The sequence below is a fragment of the Vigna angularis genome, chromosome 5 (genome assembly GCF_016808095.1).
Source record: "Vigna angularis cultivar LongXiaoDou No.4 chromosome 5, ASM1680809v1, whole genome shotgun sequence".
In the NCBI taxonomy this organism is placed as follows: domain Eukaryota; kingdom Viridiplantae; phylum Streptophyta; class Magnoliopsida; order Fabales; family Fabaceae; genus Vigna; species Vigna angularis.
The window spans coordinates 40,456,459-40,472,351 of NC_068974.1; the positions used below are offsets into that span (position 1 = coordinate 40,456,459).

The window sequence follows — 15,893 nt, forward strand, 5'->3', positions numbered from 1 at the left end:
ATTAAAAAAAAGCTCTTTGAACGTCTCAAACGATTTTCTTAATAATACTATTCTTCTCCTAAACACCTACATATTTCCATCTATAATTATTTCCATTTTAAATTAAATTTCAATAACTTATAATCAGTATAAATTCAATGATTTAAAGTGTTCTGACATAAATTTAAAATATAAATTATATAGAAATATATTTGTATTTAATACAGGTTTTAATTACATAAATCATATATCAAAAATTCTTGATGCAAATGAAGAACCATATAATGTATTATTCTTCATAAATTTATTTTTGTAATACGACCTCTAAATATGATATAAATTATTTTTTCAATAAGTTCACTTACTGTAAAAATACTTAACATTTAAAGGTAATAAATAAATAGACGAATGTAATATATTAATAATAACAAAGTATCCTTAATATTTAAGAAAATAATCAATGTCTAGATTTCTTTTTTCAACTAAATAGACTTTTTATGAAAGAGAAGGCCTAATTCATTTTGTAAAAAATATATAGTTTCTCTTATTTAATAAAAATATGTTGTAATATTATTTTTTCTTCTCTTAAAACTAATCAAACGTAGTCACATTCTTATTTAATTGAGATAATACTGTCACAATAATTTATTAAATCAGTACAAAAATACAATTTTCTTTAACTTTAATTCAAATTTAATCTAAATCTAGTTTTTTCAAAATTTTAAAATCAAAATTTCAATCAATCAAAATGCATACCATTGATTGATTTTATAACAACTTACTGTTTTTTTACTTCAATTTCTAATAAAATATTATTTAATATTTTAATCTCATTGCATTTTCCAACTAAATCATTTAATTACTCGATTGTTATTTCCTCAATTAACTCAATGATCAATTAATCATCAGTATATTTTTACCCTTTTATTTATTTCTGAAACCTATATTTACTTACTTACGTAACTAATATTAAATGTATGATAAAGAAATTGACTACATTGAAAAGAAAGAAAGAAAAAAACATGTGACGAAAGAGTAAATCAATTCCTGTAGGAATTCTCCCAACATTCATTGAATCAATTTTTAAAATATGATTTCAATTTGAAATATAAATCATTCTAAATTCACTTACTTTCTCCATTCTATGCTCAGACATTAGACAACAATGGGCAAGATTTCTTCTGAGAAGAAGGTTTTTTCTGAATATCCATCAAATCTTAAGGTTCTAGCCATTGATACTGACCCTATAGTTCTTGAGTTCATCAAGAAAGTGTGTAATGAATACTGTTATGAAGGTTAGATATACAATATTACATTGTTTACTTTTTCTTGAAGAAAGAATAATCTTTTTGTTTTGTTAATGATAATTTTATGTTGTCTGCAGTTATCACATGCACAGAATCGCTATCTGCCGCTATAATTTTGCAGGAAAAGAAGTCCACCATTGATTTGATTCTAATGGAAGTTCATATGCCACATATGGATGGCTATGAATTCTTGCTTACCACCCAAGAAATCAATGTTCCTAAACTCAGTATGTAATTAATTACTTCTCTATACTTTTGCTTAAATTTTGAACATGTTTTACTGATAATTAAGTTTAATTTGCAGTGATGTCTTTCGATGATAGTAAGAAATCTGTGATGAAGACTATCAAACTTGGAGCTTGTGATTATATGATTAAGCCTTTGCATGAGGATCGGCTGAGAAACATGTGGACACATGTTGTTAGAAAATCCATGAATGAGGATAAGATGAGAAAAAATATCCGTAATAGCTTAGAAGATGATAATCAGAATTCTAGATTTGTGTTTTCTTCTAGCGATGAAATTTCAAGAGAAGTTGGTAATGCTGGTCAATCAAAGAAGCCTCGTGTAGTGTGGACAACAGATCTGCATGGGAAATTTGTCAAAGCTGTGAATCAACTTGGACTTGAAAGTATGATTCTTCAGCCTTTGTTCTATCTACTTTTTCTCTGTTCATCCAATATGAATTTAATGCATACTACATGTATGAGATATGATCTGATCTGACATTCTCATCTGTCAGATGCTGTGCCAAACAAGATTCAGCAACTCATGAATACGCCTCATTTGACAAGAAATCATGTTGCAAGCCATTTGCAGGTTAGTTTTTTAGTTCATTTGATTTTCCATTCTTGCATCTGTTCAAAGTAGGAAAATTTTTGGTTCTTAGATTATGCAGATATAGTTTTTTACTACTGATCAAAGCTTATAATTGCTTAGTTTTTGGTATGAACTATTTTTTATGCATGATAATTAACATTATTGTGAATTTGATTGGCAGAAATATAGAAATGTTTTGAAGGAAAAAGCTAGGAGAGAGAAAGAGAGACAACCAGAACCAAAAAGAGAGCAGCAATCTGTCCCAGATATACAAATGGATAATCATCATGCAGAAGAAGCTTTTGGTTTTGCACTCAGTGATCCAGTTGCTATTTATCCAACCATTGCTATTCCTCAGAATTTTCCACAGACTCTAGATTCTGAATGTGGAGTATGGTCTCCATATAATGCAATCTTAGCAGAAAATGAGGCTATGCTTCAGAGAAACACTGTGTCATTGGATTCATTGCAGCAGCAGCAGCAGCAGCAGCATCAGCAGAAGAACATGCAGTCTTCAGTGTTGCAGCAGCTGCAGCAGAAGCTCCAGGAGCAGCTGCAGCAGCAGCTCCAGCAGCAGCTCCAGCAGCAGCAGCAGCAGCTCCAGCAGCAGCAGCAGCAGAACATGCAGTCTTCAGTGATGCAGAATCAAGTTCCTTGGATAAATTTTCAACCATCTTCTGTGATAATTTCTGAAAATCCATATTTGGTGACCCAGAATGATAACTTTGGCAGAAACATTGATCAGAGAAGCATTCAGTAATTCTCACTGAATTGTTCAAATCCAAGGAGATGAAACTCTTAACCAATTATCTAATCTTGCTGTACATGGGAGCTTTTCTCTTTCTTTTTTAGGCATAAATGACCTTCTCTCCTAGTTTTTTTTGTCTGTTATTATATTAAAGACAAACTATAGCTTCTTTAATGTTTTTTAATATTGTCTTTTTTATAAATTTATACAGTGAAGTGTAAAGGAGATTTTTCTACTTAGTAGATTTCCTTATGGAGATTTTAGGTTAATGTTGGAGTTTGGACCTTTAATAAATTGTTGATTTCTTTTTTATTGTATTTTTGGGGTTTTACAATTTAATATAAAATGTGTAAGGTTTAAATACATCTTTTGATACTAAAGTTTCATATTTTAATAAGTTCTTATTATTAAGTTTTTAATTTTTGAAAATTTATTACTTCAAAATTATATACCTGTTTTGTATTTTTTTTATCAATTAGTGTGTGATTATGTAATGAATGGTGAGTGAGTGCCTTTGTATGTAATGGAATATAAATTTTATTTTTTATTTTTTGAAAAATTTAAAACTAATATTCTACATTTATCATTAAATGTAGTCTTTATTTTTTTATACATGGTTGTTCTTTTATTTTTGTTTTCTCAATTATCTCACATTGTTTCAGCAATTTAAACTTCAAAATAACTTTTTTGTACTAACTGTATGAAGTCTAATGAGAAGTGAGTGATTTTTATATTAAGGGTTTATTACTGCTCATTAACTCTTTTTGTAACTTCTAAAAAACATTTTCATTTTATTATTTAAACTCAATTGAAAAATTTTAATATATAAAATCAAATAAACAACTACATTATATTATTTTTCTTTTTAAAAAAATATTACGTACAAGTCTTGTGAAATCATAGTCCAGTCTAATAATATTATATAATGTTTTTAAGTTAATAAAAAAAAAGGTAAAAATCAATCAAATTTAAAGACAAATAATAATATTTCAGTTTGCCCCGCTAAGTATGAGAAAGTCACTATATTAGTCAACATCAGTTCTTCCTAAATATTATTTATTATTTTCTCTAAGTTTTTTCATATTAATATTCTATTTAAAGTTTCTAATTTTTATTACAATAACAATTATGACATAAGTATTCATTTCAAGAAAAGAACATTTATGTAATAAAAAAATAAAATTTTCTTTATCATCTTAAATTCTTTTTTATAATATTTTCTTAATTTTTTATTTATTTTACTTTATTTATTGGTGTTATTTTAATCAGATGTAGATATTCTTTTTTTTCTTCTAAAGTTTTTTTTAATTTATAACTTTATATCATTTTAAGGTAATGAAATTTAGATTAACTTAAATTTTATTAGATCTATTTAATGAAGTAAGATTTGTCTAATATATATATATATATATATATATATATATATATATATATATATATATATATATATATATATAAATTGATTATTTCTCTAATCAAAGTAAAATCTTGATCAATTCTGATTATACGTAGAATTTGTGTAACATAAATTGTGTGAGTTTATGAGGTATCTCATGTACAATTTGAAATTTCTGTTTTTCTCATATTAAATCTTCAAATTTATGTACGATGTTATAAATTTTGAGATAAAGAGTCTTATGTGATAATAATATATTTTGAAAACTTAGGGAAATAGTTACATTTTAAATGTGTTACTATGCAATATGTTTTCTCTAATATGCGAAATGAGAGTATCATGTATTATTTGAGTTATTTTAGTGAATTTTTCAAATCAGTCATTTTATCGAAAATTCTACTCGTTTAAGTGAATGTTTCATCTGAGATGCTATGTGACAATATCATTTGAGTCACTTTAAATAGTATTTCATCTAATCATAACTCAACAAAAACATATATATATATATATATATATATACTTCCTATTGAGTCTTAGCTACTGTTAAATCTTTTGGATGTTTGGTTCTATTTTTGGTATATATTTTAATATATATTGTTAACAAAATTTTGATTCACATATATATTATTTAAATATATTAATATAATTAATTGATTAATTAAAATTAGAAAATAATAAATTAATATTAAATTTATAATTAAGGATATATATACTTGTTATAAAAAACTATTGTATATAATCACTAAAGTAATATTTTGGTTTGATTGAGAATCAAATTAAAATTATTAAAATCTGAAATATGACTAGCAGTAATTATAAAATGGATTAATGTGTTATGATTTACATTTTGTAGATGATGTAACATTAAGTATTCTATTAGGGTTTTGTTTTTCTTTTTTCGTCCTTGTCAGAAAACATAACAAAACTGGTGTCTAAAGCCTTCTACATATAAATATCACATACTTGTGGTTAATATCATCATCACATAATTTAAAGTGATAAACTCAAATGTAATTTTTATTTATTTATATTATTATAGATTAATATATGATTGTGATATGTATTTTAGATTTTTATAGATAAAAATATTGGTTAAGTACAATTATTATTTTATAAAATTTTGTAATATAATTTAAACTTTTTGTAATATAATTTATAATTTTTGTAATATAATTTATGATAGTTTATTTATAAATTTATTTTGCTGTAAGACGTCAAGGGTATGAATGTTTTCTGAATAAATTTAAAGGCTTGACTCTTTGTATAGTCAAACTATTTAATATTAAGAAAAGATAAATAAATATATGAATGTAATATATTATACTAAAGTTAATATAATAAATTAATAATAGCAAAATATTATTAATATTTACTTGAATAATCCCCGTGTTTTAAAAATTAACATTATTTTAATACTACAGGAACTAAACCTAAAAATTTTGGATACTAATAACAACTGTTAACAATACTTAACTATGTAAAAGATAACCTTACATCAAGTAATTCTCATCATTTAGAAACCAACTAATAAACTAATTAATTTGTTTTCTAAAATTGAATTTTTTTTTACAAATCTATCTATCGTTTCTTGTAAAAATGTTCAGTTTTATTTCATTTTTTGTTCTAGTTTAACAAAAAGTTAAGAATTCCGAACATTAACTTTGGAACGTCTTTTATCAACCATGAATAATTTATATATTGATCATTTTAGTAATTTTTTTAACTTTAATATAAACCTAGTATTTTTTTTTTTACAAATCTTAAATATATTTTAATACATCATACTTTTGATTAATAAGAATAGATGCAATGCATCATATTACAACATTTCATTAATATTTAATTTACTAATCAAATATTTTTTTTATAATTTTTTTAATTTCATCTTCTCTCATTATTTGAAGTTTTAAGATATTAGTTCAGTATTTCTTAAATAACCTATTCCACATCACATAATTTTTTTTTTGTTTGTTTTACTTTTCAAACTTGCCATATATATAATTTTTTTTTGTCTTTACCCGAGTTATTATTTTTGTTTAAAAAGATAATTCTATAACTACATTCATCTCTAGTTTATCATATCAGTTATAAAATCAGTTGATAATCATTTATTAGAAATATTATTAGTTAAGTTAGGAATTATCATTATTATTATTAAAGAGGTACAGTCAATTAATTATATATGAAAAAACACTGTAATTTTTATATTGATATATATCATATCAATACAAATTAAAAGATAATAGGTTCTGTTTTCCACTTCTTAATAACCTTCATCAATTTAGACGGGAATTTGAATTTGAATTATAAATTAGTCTCTATATATATCTCTTTCTTTCACTTGCTTTCTCCCTCTCCATTCTAAGGTTACACTGCAAAGCCATGGCGAAATTTGGTTCTCCTGCAACTCACATTGAGGACACAGTTCCTCAAGTCCCATCAGCTCTTACTATCGTTGCCATCGACACTAACTTAACCGTTCTTGAATTCATCAAGAACACATGCAACCATGATGGTATTCAAGGTTAGATATATACTATCTTTTTTTCGTACTTATTTCTTGAGAGAAAGATTTATTCTTTTCTCATCTTGACGCTGGTTTTAATGTTGTGTGCAGTTCTGGCGTGCTCTGAATCTCAAAGTGCCGTGAATGCCTTACGGAAAAGAAAACAGCGTATTGATTTGATACTCGTAGAGGTTGATATGCCAATCATGAACGGCTATGAATTTCTAGAATTTATCAAGAAAGAACAAGTTGATGTTCCTCTCATAAGTAAGCGACCAGTCCTATATGTTTTACTCAAGTTTTTGACTTGTTTTACTGATAAAGAATAATTTGCAGTGATGTCTTCGGATAATAGTAGGGCTTCGGTAATGAGGGCGATGGAACATGGAGCTTATGATTATTGGGTTAAACCTTTGCAGGAGTTTAATTTCACGATTATGCGGGCACGTGTATTTCAGAAGAAGTGCATGATTGCAGATAAGCTGCAAAAGGATAGTGGTTGCTTAAAAGATGATGATAAAAGAAGAGGAAGAAGTGATAATTCTGAACTGGCTTCATGTATGGTTCATAGGAGCAATAGCAACTTTGAAGAAGCAGATGTTGTTGATGAATCATGCAATCCATCTCCCACCAAGAAGCCTCGTGTTGTATGGGATCAAAAACTGAATGCTTCATTTGTCAGTGCTGTCCTAATAATTGGAATTGAAAGTATGATTGATGTGTTATTTTTCTCTATCGATCATCAATATTTGTATCTCTTTGTTGGTAGTTTTAATTTTTCTTGATTAATTTGTTTTAGAGGCTACGCCAAAGAAAGTTCTTGAAGTCATGAATGACCCTCGTTTGGAAAGAACACATATTGCCAGTCATTTGCAGGTTAGTTTCTATATGTTCATCTTATTTTCTTTCTATATATATCTCTTCGTGATGTTAGTCATAATGGCTGAATGTGAACTGAAATTTTTGATGGACAGAAATACAGAAAATATTTAAAACAGCAGCAACAGAAACAGGAACAGCAACAGCAACAGAATGACATGTCTCTCGTTTCAGGGAGACAAATAGAGCGACAACAATCGAAACAGAAGGACATGTCATTGCCAAGGACGTCTGCATTGCAACCTTGTTCTGCTACTGCAACGACAAATTTTCATCCTGGTTTTACCGGTAACATGGAAGAGGAAGCTTTGGCACATGGTCATCCTTTAGCAGCCTTTCCTAACGTTGTCATTCCCGAGAATTTTTCAGAAGAACAATCAAATATAAATAGACTACTGTCTAACAATTTTAATGCAGAGCAAGTTTTGGCACATGATCATCCTTCAGCAATCTTTCCTAACATTGCCAGTAACCTGATATCTCAACCGGGAACTCTAGATGATGCTTCTATATATGGATTACTTACTCCATCTGATACACCGCTATTTGTCAATCCCACTATTCTACAGATAGATACTATGCAGCAGCCGATGAATCATAATCAAATGTATCCAATGAACTTTCAGCCATCTTTCACGATGATTTCTGGAAATCCAGCTTTTGCCTCCCAGAATTACAACTTTGGCATGAACATGGGTCATGGTTCTCAATCTATACAAGATGGAAATAGCATAGGTGAAGGAATTCTTGATCAATATAGCACTATAGATTCCATTTATCATCCAGAGTTTCAAAATGCAGGTTTGCCAAGTGGTGCTGTCAGACGTTTTGCTGCAAGTGATTATAGGAGCCAAAATCCCTATATTGATGGTAACTTGTATCAGCAATGAATCACCACAGGATATGTTGGAGGAAAATGTGTAACTCTTACAACAATTTTTCACTTATGTGTTGTGCATGATATAGAAGTGTTTTTGTAGGTTTTTTTTACCAACCTGGGATAACTAATTTACCTATGAAATTAAGGTGCAACTTTTTAAGAAAATTTGAAGTGACGAAAGTCGTTTATTTTTATTCATAAAATTGCCACAATTTCAAATTGAATCTAGCCAAATTGTTTCAATAATTGATAGATATTTTTAAAAATTGCACTAAAATTTCAGAAGCAAATTATCCCAATTTGGTAAAATAATCTTTATTTTTGTGGAGAATGTATAGGGTTTGGTGGCATAGTTTGTAAAAGTATATTACTAAGTTTGATTACTCAAATGATAGATTCTAATCAAATTTATCTATACCGTTGGATGTTTAGTTTATATTATTTTTCCCATTTGGTTGTATAAATATAATTAAGAATGCACGTCTTGTCTTGTGTTTAGTGTATACTTTGTTTCTCTTTTTACCCCAACCATAATATTAATAGGAAGTTTTTTATTTATACATGTATATGTTGGTTAATTAATCATAAATAAATTTATTTTATATATACATATGTATGACTATATATATTATATTTACAAGTAATTATATTAAGTATAACAGAAATAACGAAAGGCTTATTTTGATATTTACATGTTTTCTTAGATTTAGTTTCCTCCAATTTTAGAGTAATATTTAAAAAATCGTACTTCTACAACTTATTAATTTGATAGTATGTAATGGTATAATTTGGTTGTAATTTTATTTTATTTTGAAAACAATGAAAAACTATCATTAATTTATTTTTTCTGTGTTTTAATAACCATATTAAATGTAGTTATCTATATACGTTGCTAATTTAAATGTTTTGATGCTATGTATATCATAATACTATATTGGTTTTGATATTTTTATTTGAATTAATCTTTATATTTATTTTGAGGAATTCTATAAAGCAAAGTTATTCTCTGAATTCTATTAATAAATACCATCAATGTATTAATATAAATCATATATATATATATATATATATATATATATATATATATATATATATATATTTGTTACTTATTTTTCTTAAGCCAAACATAAAGAAAATTAAATTTAGGGACTCAAAAGTTGAGTTAGATATATAGAACTAGTCACTAATGTATACTGTTTAATTTTAAAAGGTAAGAAATATAAGATTAACTTAGTGTAAAGTTGAAAAGGAGAGTGGAATAATGTTTTATATAATTTTGTTTTGAGGAAAAAATTACATTATTATAAAAATATTTATTTTTGGTAGTTTTATTTAAATTATTAATGATTAATTGTCACATGTATTCATTAAAAAAAACTTAATATGTAATTAATATATATATTAAATTACTTTAATCACTACCCGAGTTTAAACAAGGAGTTTTATTAAATAAAAAACTTTAACTGAAAAGATTTGATGGTTTATATCGATAAAAAGGATATGCATTCTTGATAATAAAAGGATTAATCTATAGAAATTTTTTATAAGTAAAAAGAAAAAATATATATATATATATATATATATATATATATATATATATATATATATATATATATATATATATATATATATATATATATATATATATATATATATATAATTGTAGCTAGATATAGTAAAAAAGCTAAATTTAAATATATAGTTATTGAAGTTTGTCACTCAAACTACTTTTCTAAGTAAAAGTATGCATGCATTTCATTCAATTATATTAATTTAAAAATAGTTAAAATATAAATGATCTGAATTTCATCATGGGCAAGTGTATAAAATCTTTATAGTCATTGGAGTCTTTTTTACACAAAGCATGCAGATGCAAAATTTCATTATTGATCACGAAATCTCTTTGAATTTGTATGCCTACGTTAATATCATTATACATTGATGAACAAAGAAATTCAATATATAACTTTTCAACGTTGATTTCTCATTTCTATTTCTCGAAATGTCGATTAAACTTTGTTTAGTCTGTTTTATTTTGGTCAAATACTCGTCACATTTTTTTTTAATATAGAAAGTGACATTACATATTGGTGATTTTGATTATTCTGTGATTAGGGGGAGTTATATACTCTGCCACCAACCCATTAATACTATTCAATAGCCATGACAAACTCGTATTATAATTATTAATTAAGTCAACTCTTAAAGATATAAATTATTTCTTGTTATCTTCATCTTACAAATAATTTACAATATTATAGTTAAAGATATAATATAGTTAAAACCATCAGCAAACCGAAATGCAAGTTCTCATAAAGTAACTAACAGTCACAATCAAAATTTGGTTGAATAACACTTAGAAACAAAAATCTCATTCAACTTTCCTTTTGCGTGTCAGTGTGAATGTGCTAAATTACCTTCAAAAGGTATAACAACAACTTGACCAACACATAACAACATTATTCTTTCTCATATTAAACTTCTTATAATAACACTTTTTTTCTTATCTTCAACTAATTTTAGTTATCAAAATACCATCATGTTCCCATTTGCAGTCAACTATACTTATCTATGGCCTTTGGAATCCATGGGAATCAGATTCAAAATAAGTGAAGACAGCTACGTAAAAAGTTTTCACTAAAAAAACAGACGACAAACTGCTTTCAGTTTTCCGACATTACAACATGATCAACCGTAAGTCTTATGTTTGCCTTGCAAAGGCAATTCCAGCTACGTTGGTGCTTTTGCTGGCTATGTCTGAAGGTATTTCAGGACTAACACAAGCTGAAGCTCTTCTTAGGTGGAAACAAAGTCTACCTGATCAACCCATTCTGGAGTCGTGGGTGATCAACTCCACTGCAACAACTCAAACTCCATGTTCATGGCGAGGTATCACGTGTGATTCCCAAGGCACTGTCACTGTCATAAACTTGGCTTATACTGGACTTGCAGGTACCCTTCAAAATCTCAACTTGTCTGTTTTTCCCAGCCTTCTTCGTCTTGATCTCAAAGTAAACAATCTCACTGGCACCATACCACAAAACATTGGGGTGCTCTCAAACCTCCAGTTTCTTGACCTTTCCACCAACTATTTCAATGGCACTCTGCCTCTTTCCATTGCCAATCTGACTCAAGTTTTTGAGCTTGATGTGTCGAGAAATGATGTATCAGGGGTATTAGACCCTTCCCTGTTTCCTGATGGATCAAACAGCCCCAAAAGTGGCCTCATTGGTATCAGGAACCTCCTCTTTCAGGACACCCTGCTGGGTGGCAGAATCCCAGATGAAATAGGGAACATTAGAAACCTGACTCTTCTAGCTCTTGATGGAAACAGCTTCGATGGCCCTATTCCGCCTTCTCTTGGCAACTGCACGCATTTAAGCATTCTCAGAATGCCTCAAAACCAACTCTCAGGGCCAATACCTCCCAGTATCGGTAAATTAACCAATCTAACCGATGTTCGCTTTTTCTCCAACAACTTAAATGGTACTGTTCCCCCAGAATTAGGAAACTTGTCTTCCTTGATTGTGCTGCATCTTGCTGAGAACAACTTGGTTGGTGAGTTACCACCAGAAGTGTGCAAAAGTGGGAAACTTGTAAATTTTAGTGCAGCCTTTAATAGTTTCACTGGCCCTATTCCAAGAAGCCTTAGAGACTGTCCATCCTTGTACAGGGTTCGACTTGAATACAACCGGCTGACAGGTTTTGCAGATCAGGATTTTGGAGTGTATCCCAACCTCACTTACATGGACTTCAGTCATAACAGGGTGGAAGGTGACCTCACTGCAAATTGGGGTGCCTGCAAAAACTTGCAATATCTCAGCGTGGCTGGGAATGGAATAAGTGGCAACATTCCAAGTGAGATTTTTCAGTTGGACCAACTACAAGAGCTTGACCTATCCTCCAACCAAATATCAGGAGAGATTCATTCACAGATTGGAAATTCCTCCAACTTGTATCAATTAAATTTGAGTGGAAACAAACTTTCTGGCATGGTACCAGTAGAAATTGGAAAGCTTTCCAATTTGCGATCCTTAGACCTCTCTATGAACATGCTACTGGGACCAATCCCCAATCAGATAGGGGACATCTCAAACTTGCAGAATTTAAATCTTAGCAACAATAACTTTAATGGCTCAATCCCCTACCAAGTTGGAAATCTTGCATCTTTACAAGATTTTTTGGACTTGAGTTTCAATGCACTTTCAGGAGGAATTCCTTCTGATCTTGGGAAGCTTTCAAATTTGGTAAGCTTGAATATCTCTCACAACAATCTGACAGGTTCAATCCCTGACTCCCTCAGTAAAATGGTCAGTTTGTCAGCCATCAACCTCTCCAACAACAATTTGGAGGGTCCAGTTCCCGAAGGTGGTGTGTTCAACTCTTCTCATTCCGTGGATTTGAGCAACAACGAAAATTTATGTGGAAATGTTCAAGGTTTGAAACCTTGTAATGTCTCTCTCACTAAACCTGATGGTGGTGGATCAAGTAACAAAAAGGTTGTGATCGCAATAGTTGCATCCTTGGGAGGTGCTCTTATTATTTCTTTGGTGTGTGTTGGGATTGTTTTCTTTTGCTGCAAGAGAAATTCAAGAACTCGAAGACAAAAGAGTTCAATCAAAAAACTAAATCCATTTTCCATTTGGTACTTCAACGGCAGAGTTGTGTACGGAGACATAATCGAAGCCACCAAGAACTTTGACAACCACTATTGCATTGGGGAAGGAGCATTGGGAAAAGTTTATAAAGCAGAGATGAAAGGTCAAGTATATGCCGTGAAAAAGTTGAAGTGTGATGCAGAAAACTTAGACATTGACAGTATAAAAACCTTTCGGCATGAGGTAGAAGCGATGTCAGAAACACGCCACCGAAACATAATCAAGCTTTACGGATTTTGCTCTGAAGGGATGCACACATTTTTAATCTATGAGTACATGAACAGAGGGAACTTATCAGGCATGCTGAAAGATGACAAGGAAGCATTAGAACTAGATTGGCCTAAGAGGGTTGACATCGTGAAAGGTGTAGCAAGCGCTTTGTCCTATATGCATCATGATTGTTCTCCCCCTTTAATTCACAGAGACATATCAAGCAACAACATTTTACTCTCCTACGATCTTTCAGCTCATGTCTCAGATTTTGGAACTGCAAGGTTTCTGAAGCAGGATTCACCTATTTGGACATCATTTGCCGGCACATATGGTTATGCTGCTCCAGGTGAACTTGTCTTACTCTTATTTATCTTTGAAATGTATGCTAGTTTGAAATTCAACTTTTTTGTTCTTTTTGGAAACTGACTAATATTCACTGTGCTGCAGAGCTTGCATACACAATGGCAGTGACTGAGAAATGTGATGTGTTCAGCTTTGGAGTTTTGGCTTTGGAGATTCTCACGGGAAAGCACCCTGGTGACCTTGTTTCCTACATACAAAGTACCAGTGAACAGAAAATAGACTTCAAAGAGATTTTAGACCCTCGTCTCTCGAGTCCTTCCAAGAACAATATTTTGAAGGAATTGGCATTGATTGCAAACCTTGCTCTTGCATGTTTACAAACCAATCCTCAATCTCGACCAACTATGCGATACATAGCTCAACTTCTTGAAATGGATACTGCTGATATGAGATAGCTCACAATTTATGTTTTCTTTTTCTTTCTTTTCTGTCATAGCAGTAAACAACTTTCTGGCACGCATGTGTTTGTATTTGTATATGTATATGTAGAAATACTTATCTTCTAATCACAGTGACTGTTTTTCCCTTTTCTGCATAGCAATTTATTGAATGAAATGGTTAGAATATTCACTATGCTGCATTGCTTGTAGGTGGCAAGGGGGACAAAAATAGCTGTTCATGGTGATTTTTTCTATTTCCATTGATTTGGCAACTGCACACGCAAGCTTACTAATTATTTTAGTAAGAATTGCTTGATTTTTATCAACTATAAGACCTTTCTGACATTGTTTGTGAAAGCATTATAAATCTTCTATATCTGATAACACTTTAAAGTAAAACTCGTCAAATTATGACCAGGAAATTGGTTTGCACTTTCTATGTTCTTCTCTTCATTTCTAGAACCTGAAGAATCTGAAATAGGATAATATAAGTTAGGAAAAATCATGATTTAATAATATTTCCATATAAATTAAAAAGTAATCATGCTGACATATAACTCATATTCTCTTATAACTTTTACAGGAACTTCTCTCACAGAAGTAATATTTTTCAAGTATTAGGACAGAAAACTGCTTCTTTATCTAGCAAAGCAAAACAAGAGATTGCATATTCAAGGATTGAGAAGTGTGTCATAGATAAAAAGCATGAATTAGAATCTGTTATATAACATCAAATGGTGTTAATCAAGACAGATCCTGATAATAAGGCTGGAATTTGACCTTTTCAAAAAGGAAGAACTGGTCCTGTGTATTCAATATTCTTTTTCTTTTTCGTGCCAGACTTGCTTTCATATATATTTTATGGCATGATGAAACAACGATTAATCAAGAATGGTTATTTTAGTTGACAACAGTGTGATTCTCTCGTTTATGCCACGCATTGACTCAGTTAACGCGTAAACATCCAAGAATAACGCGCATAAATTTCCTTACCAATGATCTTTTTTATAGAAGAAATTTGTAAAACTGCATAAACTAATGGTAACAAAGTCAAGCAAATAATTAAATAAAATGCTTGAACAGGAAGCATAAATTTGGATTGATATATAAAGCTGACATGCTCTTGATGAGTGCATAACAACCACATTAATGGCGTCTAAGACTAAGAGAAGCACCTCGCTTACATGGCTGCTGCTTCTCTTTATTTCTTTGTTGTTCAGTTTTTCTGCTAAAGCAATTGCTGCAAGGAACCTTGCTGCTAATTATGCAGGTAAGTCAACTACTTCTCTGATAGATTTACCTTTAAATTATAATTACAATTAGTCATATATATATATAGATAGGTTTTTATATATATATATATGATGTATGTAATTTTGTAGGTTCAGATGATGAAAGGAGTGTCAGTAGGAGAGGTCTTGGAAGTTCTCCATGTAAGAGGGGAAGAGAAACTTCTGAAGTGGCTGAAGGTGAAAGGAGACAGGGAGTTGATAGAAAGCCATATGATGATCCACGTTGCCACAATTATCTGTGATTTATTTGCAGGGGTTCTTTTATGTGTTGCAAATCAAAATAAAATATCACATGTAACTGTGATTTCTGCTACATGCTTTAAAACTATGTTGTAATGTGAACAATCTGTTAAAGTTTTACTAGTGAATGTATTTATTTTGTATTTAAAAAGTTATTTCATGATTTTCACATTTTATTTACTTTGGTGCTGGAAAGTATATATATATATATATATATATATATATATATATAT

General features: G+C 29.7%; 3 protein-coding genes across 3 annotated transcripts; all 3 read left to right on the forward strand.

Annotated features, from left to right (window-relative positions):
* Positions 1-1,144: 1,144 nt before the first annotated feature.
* On the forward strand, positions 1,145-2,865 carry LOC108339501 (two-component response regulator ARR14). The gene is made up of 5 exons (XM_017576628.2): positions 1,145-1,274; positions 1,364-1,513; positions 1,591-1,917; positions 2,029-2,105; positions 2,287-2,865. Exons 1-5 carry the CDS (start codon positions 1,145-1,147, stop codon positions 2,863-2,865), a joined length of 1,263 nt encoding a protein of 420 aa, XP_017432117.2.
* Positions 2,866-6,631: 3,766 nt separating this feature from the next.
* Positions 6,632-8,524, forward strand: LOC108339502 (two-component response regulator ARR14). The gene is made up of 5 exons (XM_017576629.1): positions 6,632-6,773; positions 6,867-7,022; positions 7,092-7,463; positions 7,555-7,631; positions 7,730-8,524. Exons 1-5 carry the CDS (start codon positions 6,632-6,634, stop codon positions 8,522-8,524), a joined length of 1,542 nt encoding a protein of 513 aa, XP_017432118.1.
* A 2,668-nt stretch (positions 8,525-11,192) lies between these two features.
* On the forward strand, positions 11,193-14,394 carry LOC108339929 (MDIS1-interacting receptor like kinase 2). The gene is made up of 2 exons (XM_017577156.2): positions 11,193-13,731; positions 13,833-14,394. The coding sequence occupies exons 1-2, from the start codon at positions 11,199-11,201 to the stop codon at positions 14,141-14,143; spliced, it is 2,844 nt and encodes a 947-aa protein (XP_017432645.2). The 5' UTR covers positions 11,193-11,198; the 3' UTR covers positions 14,144-14,394.
* The last annotated feature ends 1,499 nt before the right edge of the window (positions 14,395-15,893 follow it).

What these genes read in the sequence shown, in the direction of transcription:
- LOC108339501 (XM_017576628.2), top strand. Translation starts at nt 1,145, where the DNA reads ATGGGCAAGATTTCTTCTGAGAAGAAGGTTTTTTCTGAATATCCATCA. An exon ending in TAATGAATACTGTTATGAAG is followed by an intron (nt 1,275 to 1,363) that starts GTTAGATATACA and finishes TGTTGTCTGCAG; the next exon opens with TTATCACATGCACAGAATCG. An exon ending in AATCAATGTTCCTAAACTCA is followed by an intron (nt 1,514 to 1,590) that starts GTATGTAATTAA and finishes TTTAATTTGCAG; the next exon opens with TGATGTCTTTCGATGATAGT.
- LOC108339502 (XM_017576629.1), top strand. Translation starts at nt 6,632, where the DNA reads ATGGCGAAATTTGGTTCTCCTGCAACTCACATTGAGGACACAGTTCCT. An exon ending in AGTTGATGTTCCTCTCATAA is followed by an intron (nt 7,023 to 7,091) that starts GTAAGCGACCAG and finishes AATAATTTGCAG; the next exon opens with TGATGTCTTCGGATAATAGT. An exon ending in CCTAATAATTGGAATTGAAA is followed by an intron (nt 7,464 to 7,554) that starts GTATGATTGATG and finishes AATTTGTTTTAG; the next exon opens with AGGCTACGCCAAAGAAAGTT.
- LOC108339929 (XM_017577156.2), top strand. Translation starts at nt 11,199, where the DNA reads ATGATCAACCGTAAGTCTTATGTTTGCCTTGCAAAGGCAATTCCAGCT. An exon ending in ATATGGTTATGCTGCTCCAG is followed by an intron (nt 13,732 to 13,832) that starts GTGAACTTGTCT and finishes ACTGTGCTGCAG; the next exon opens with AGCTTGCATACACAATGGCA.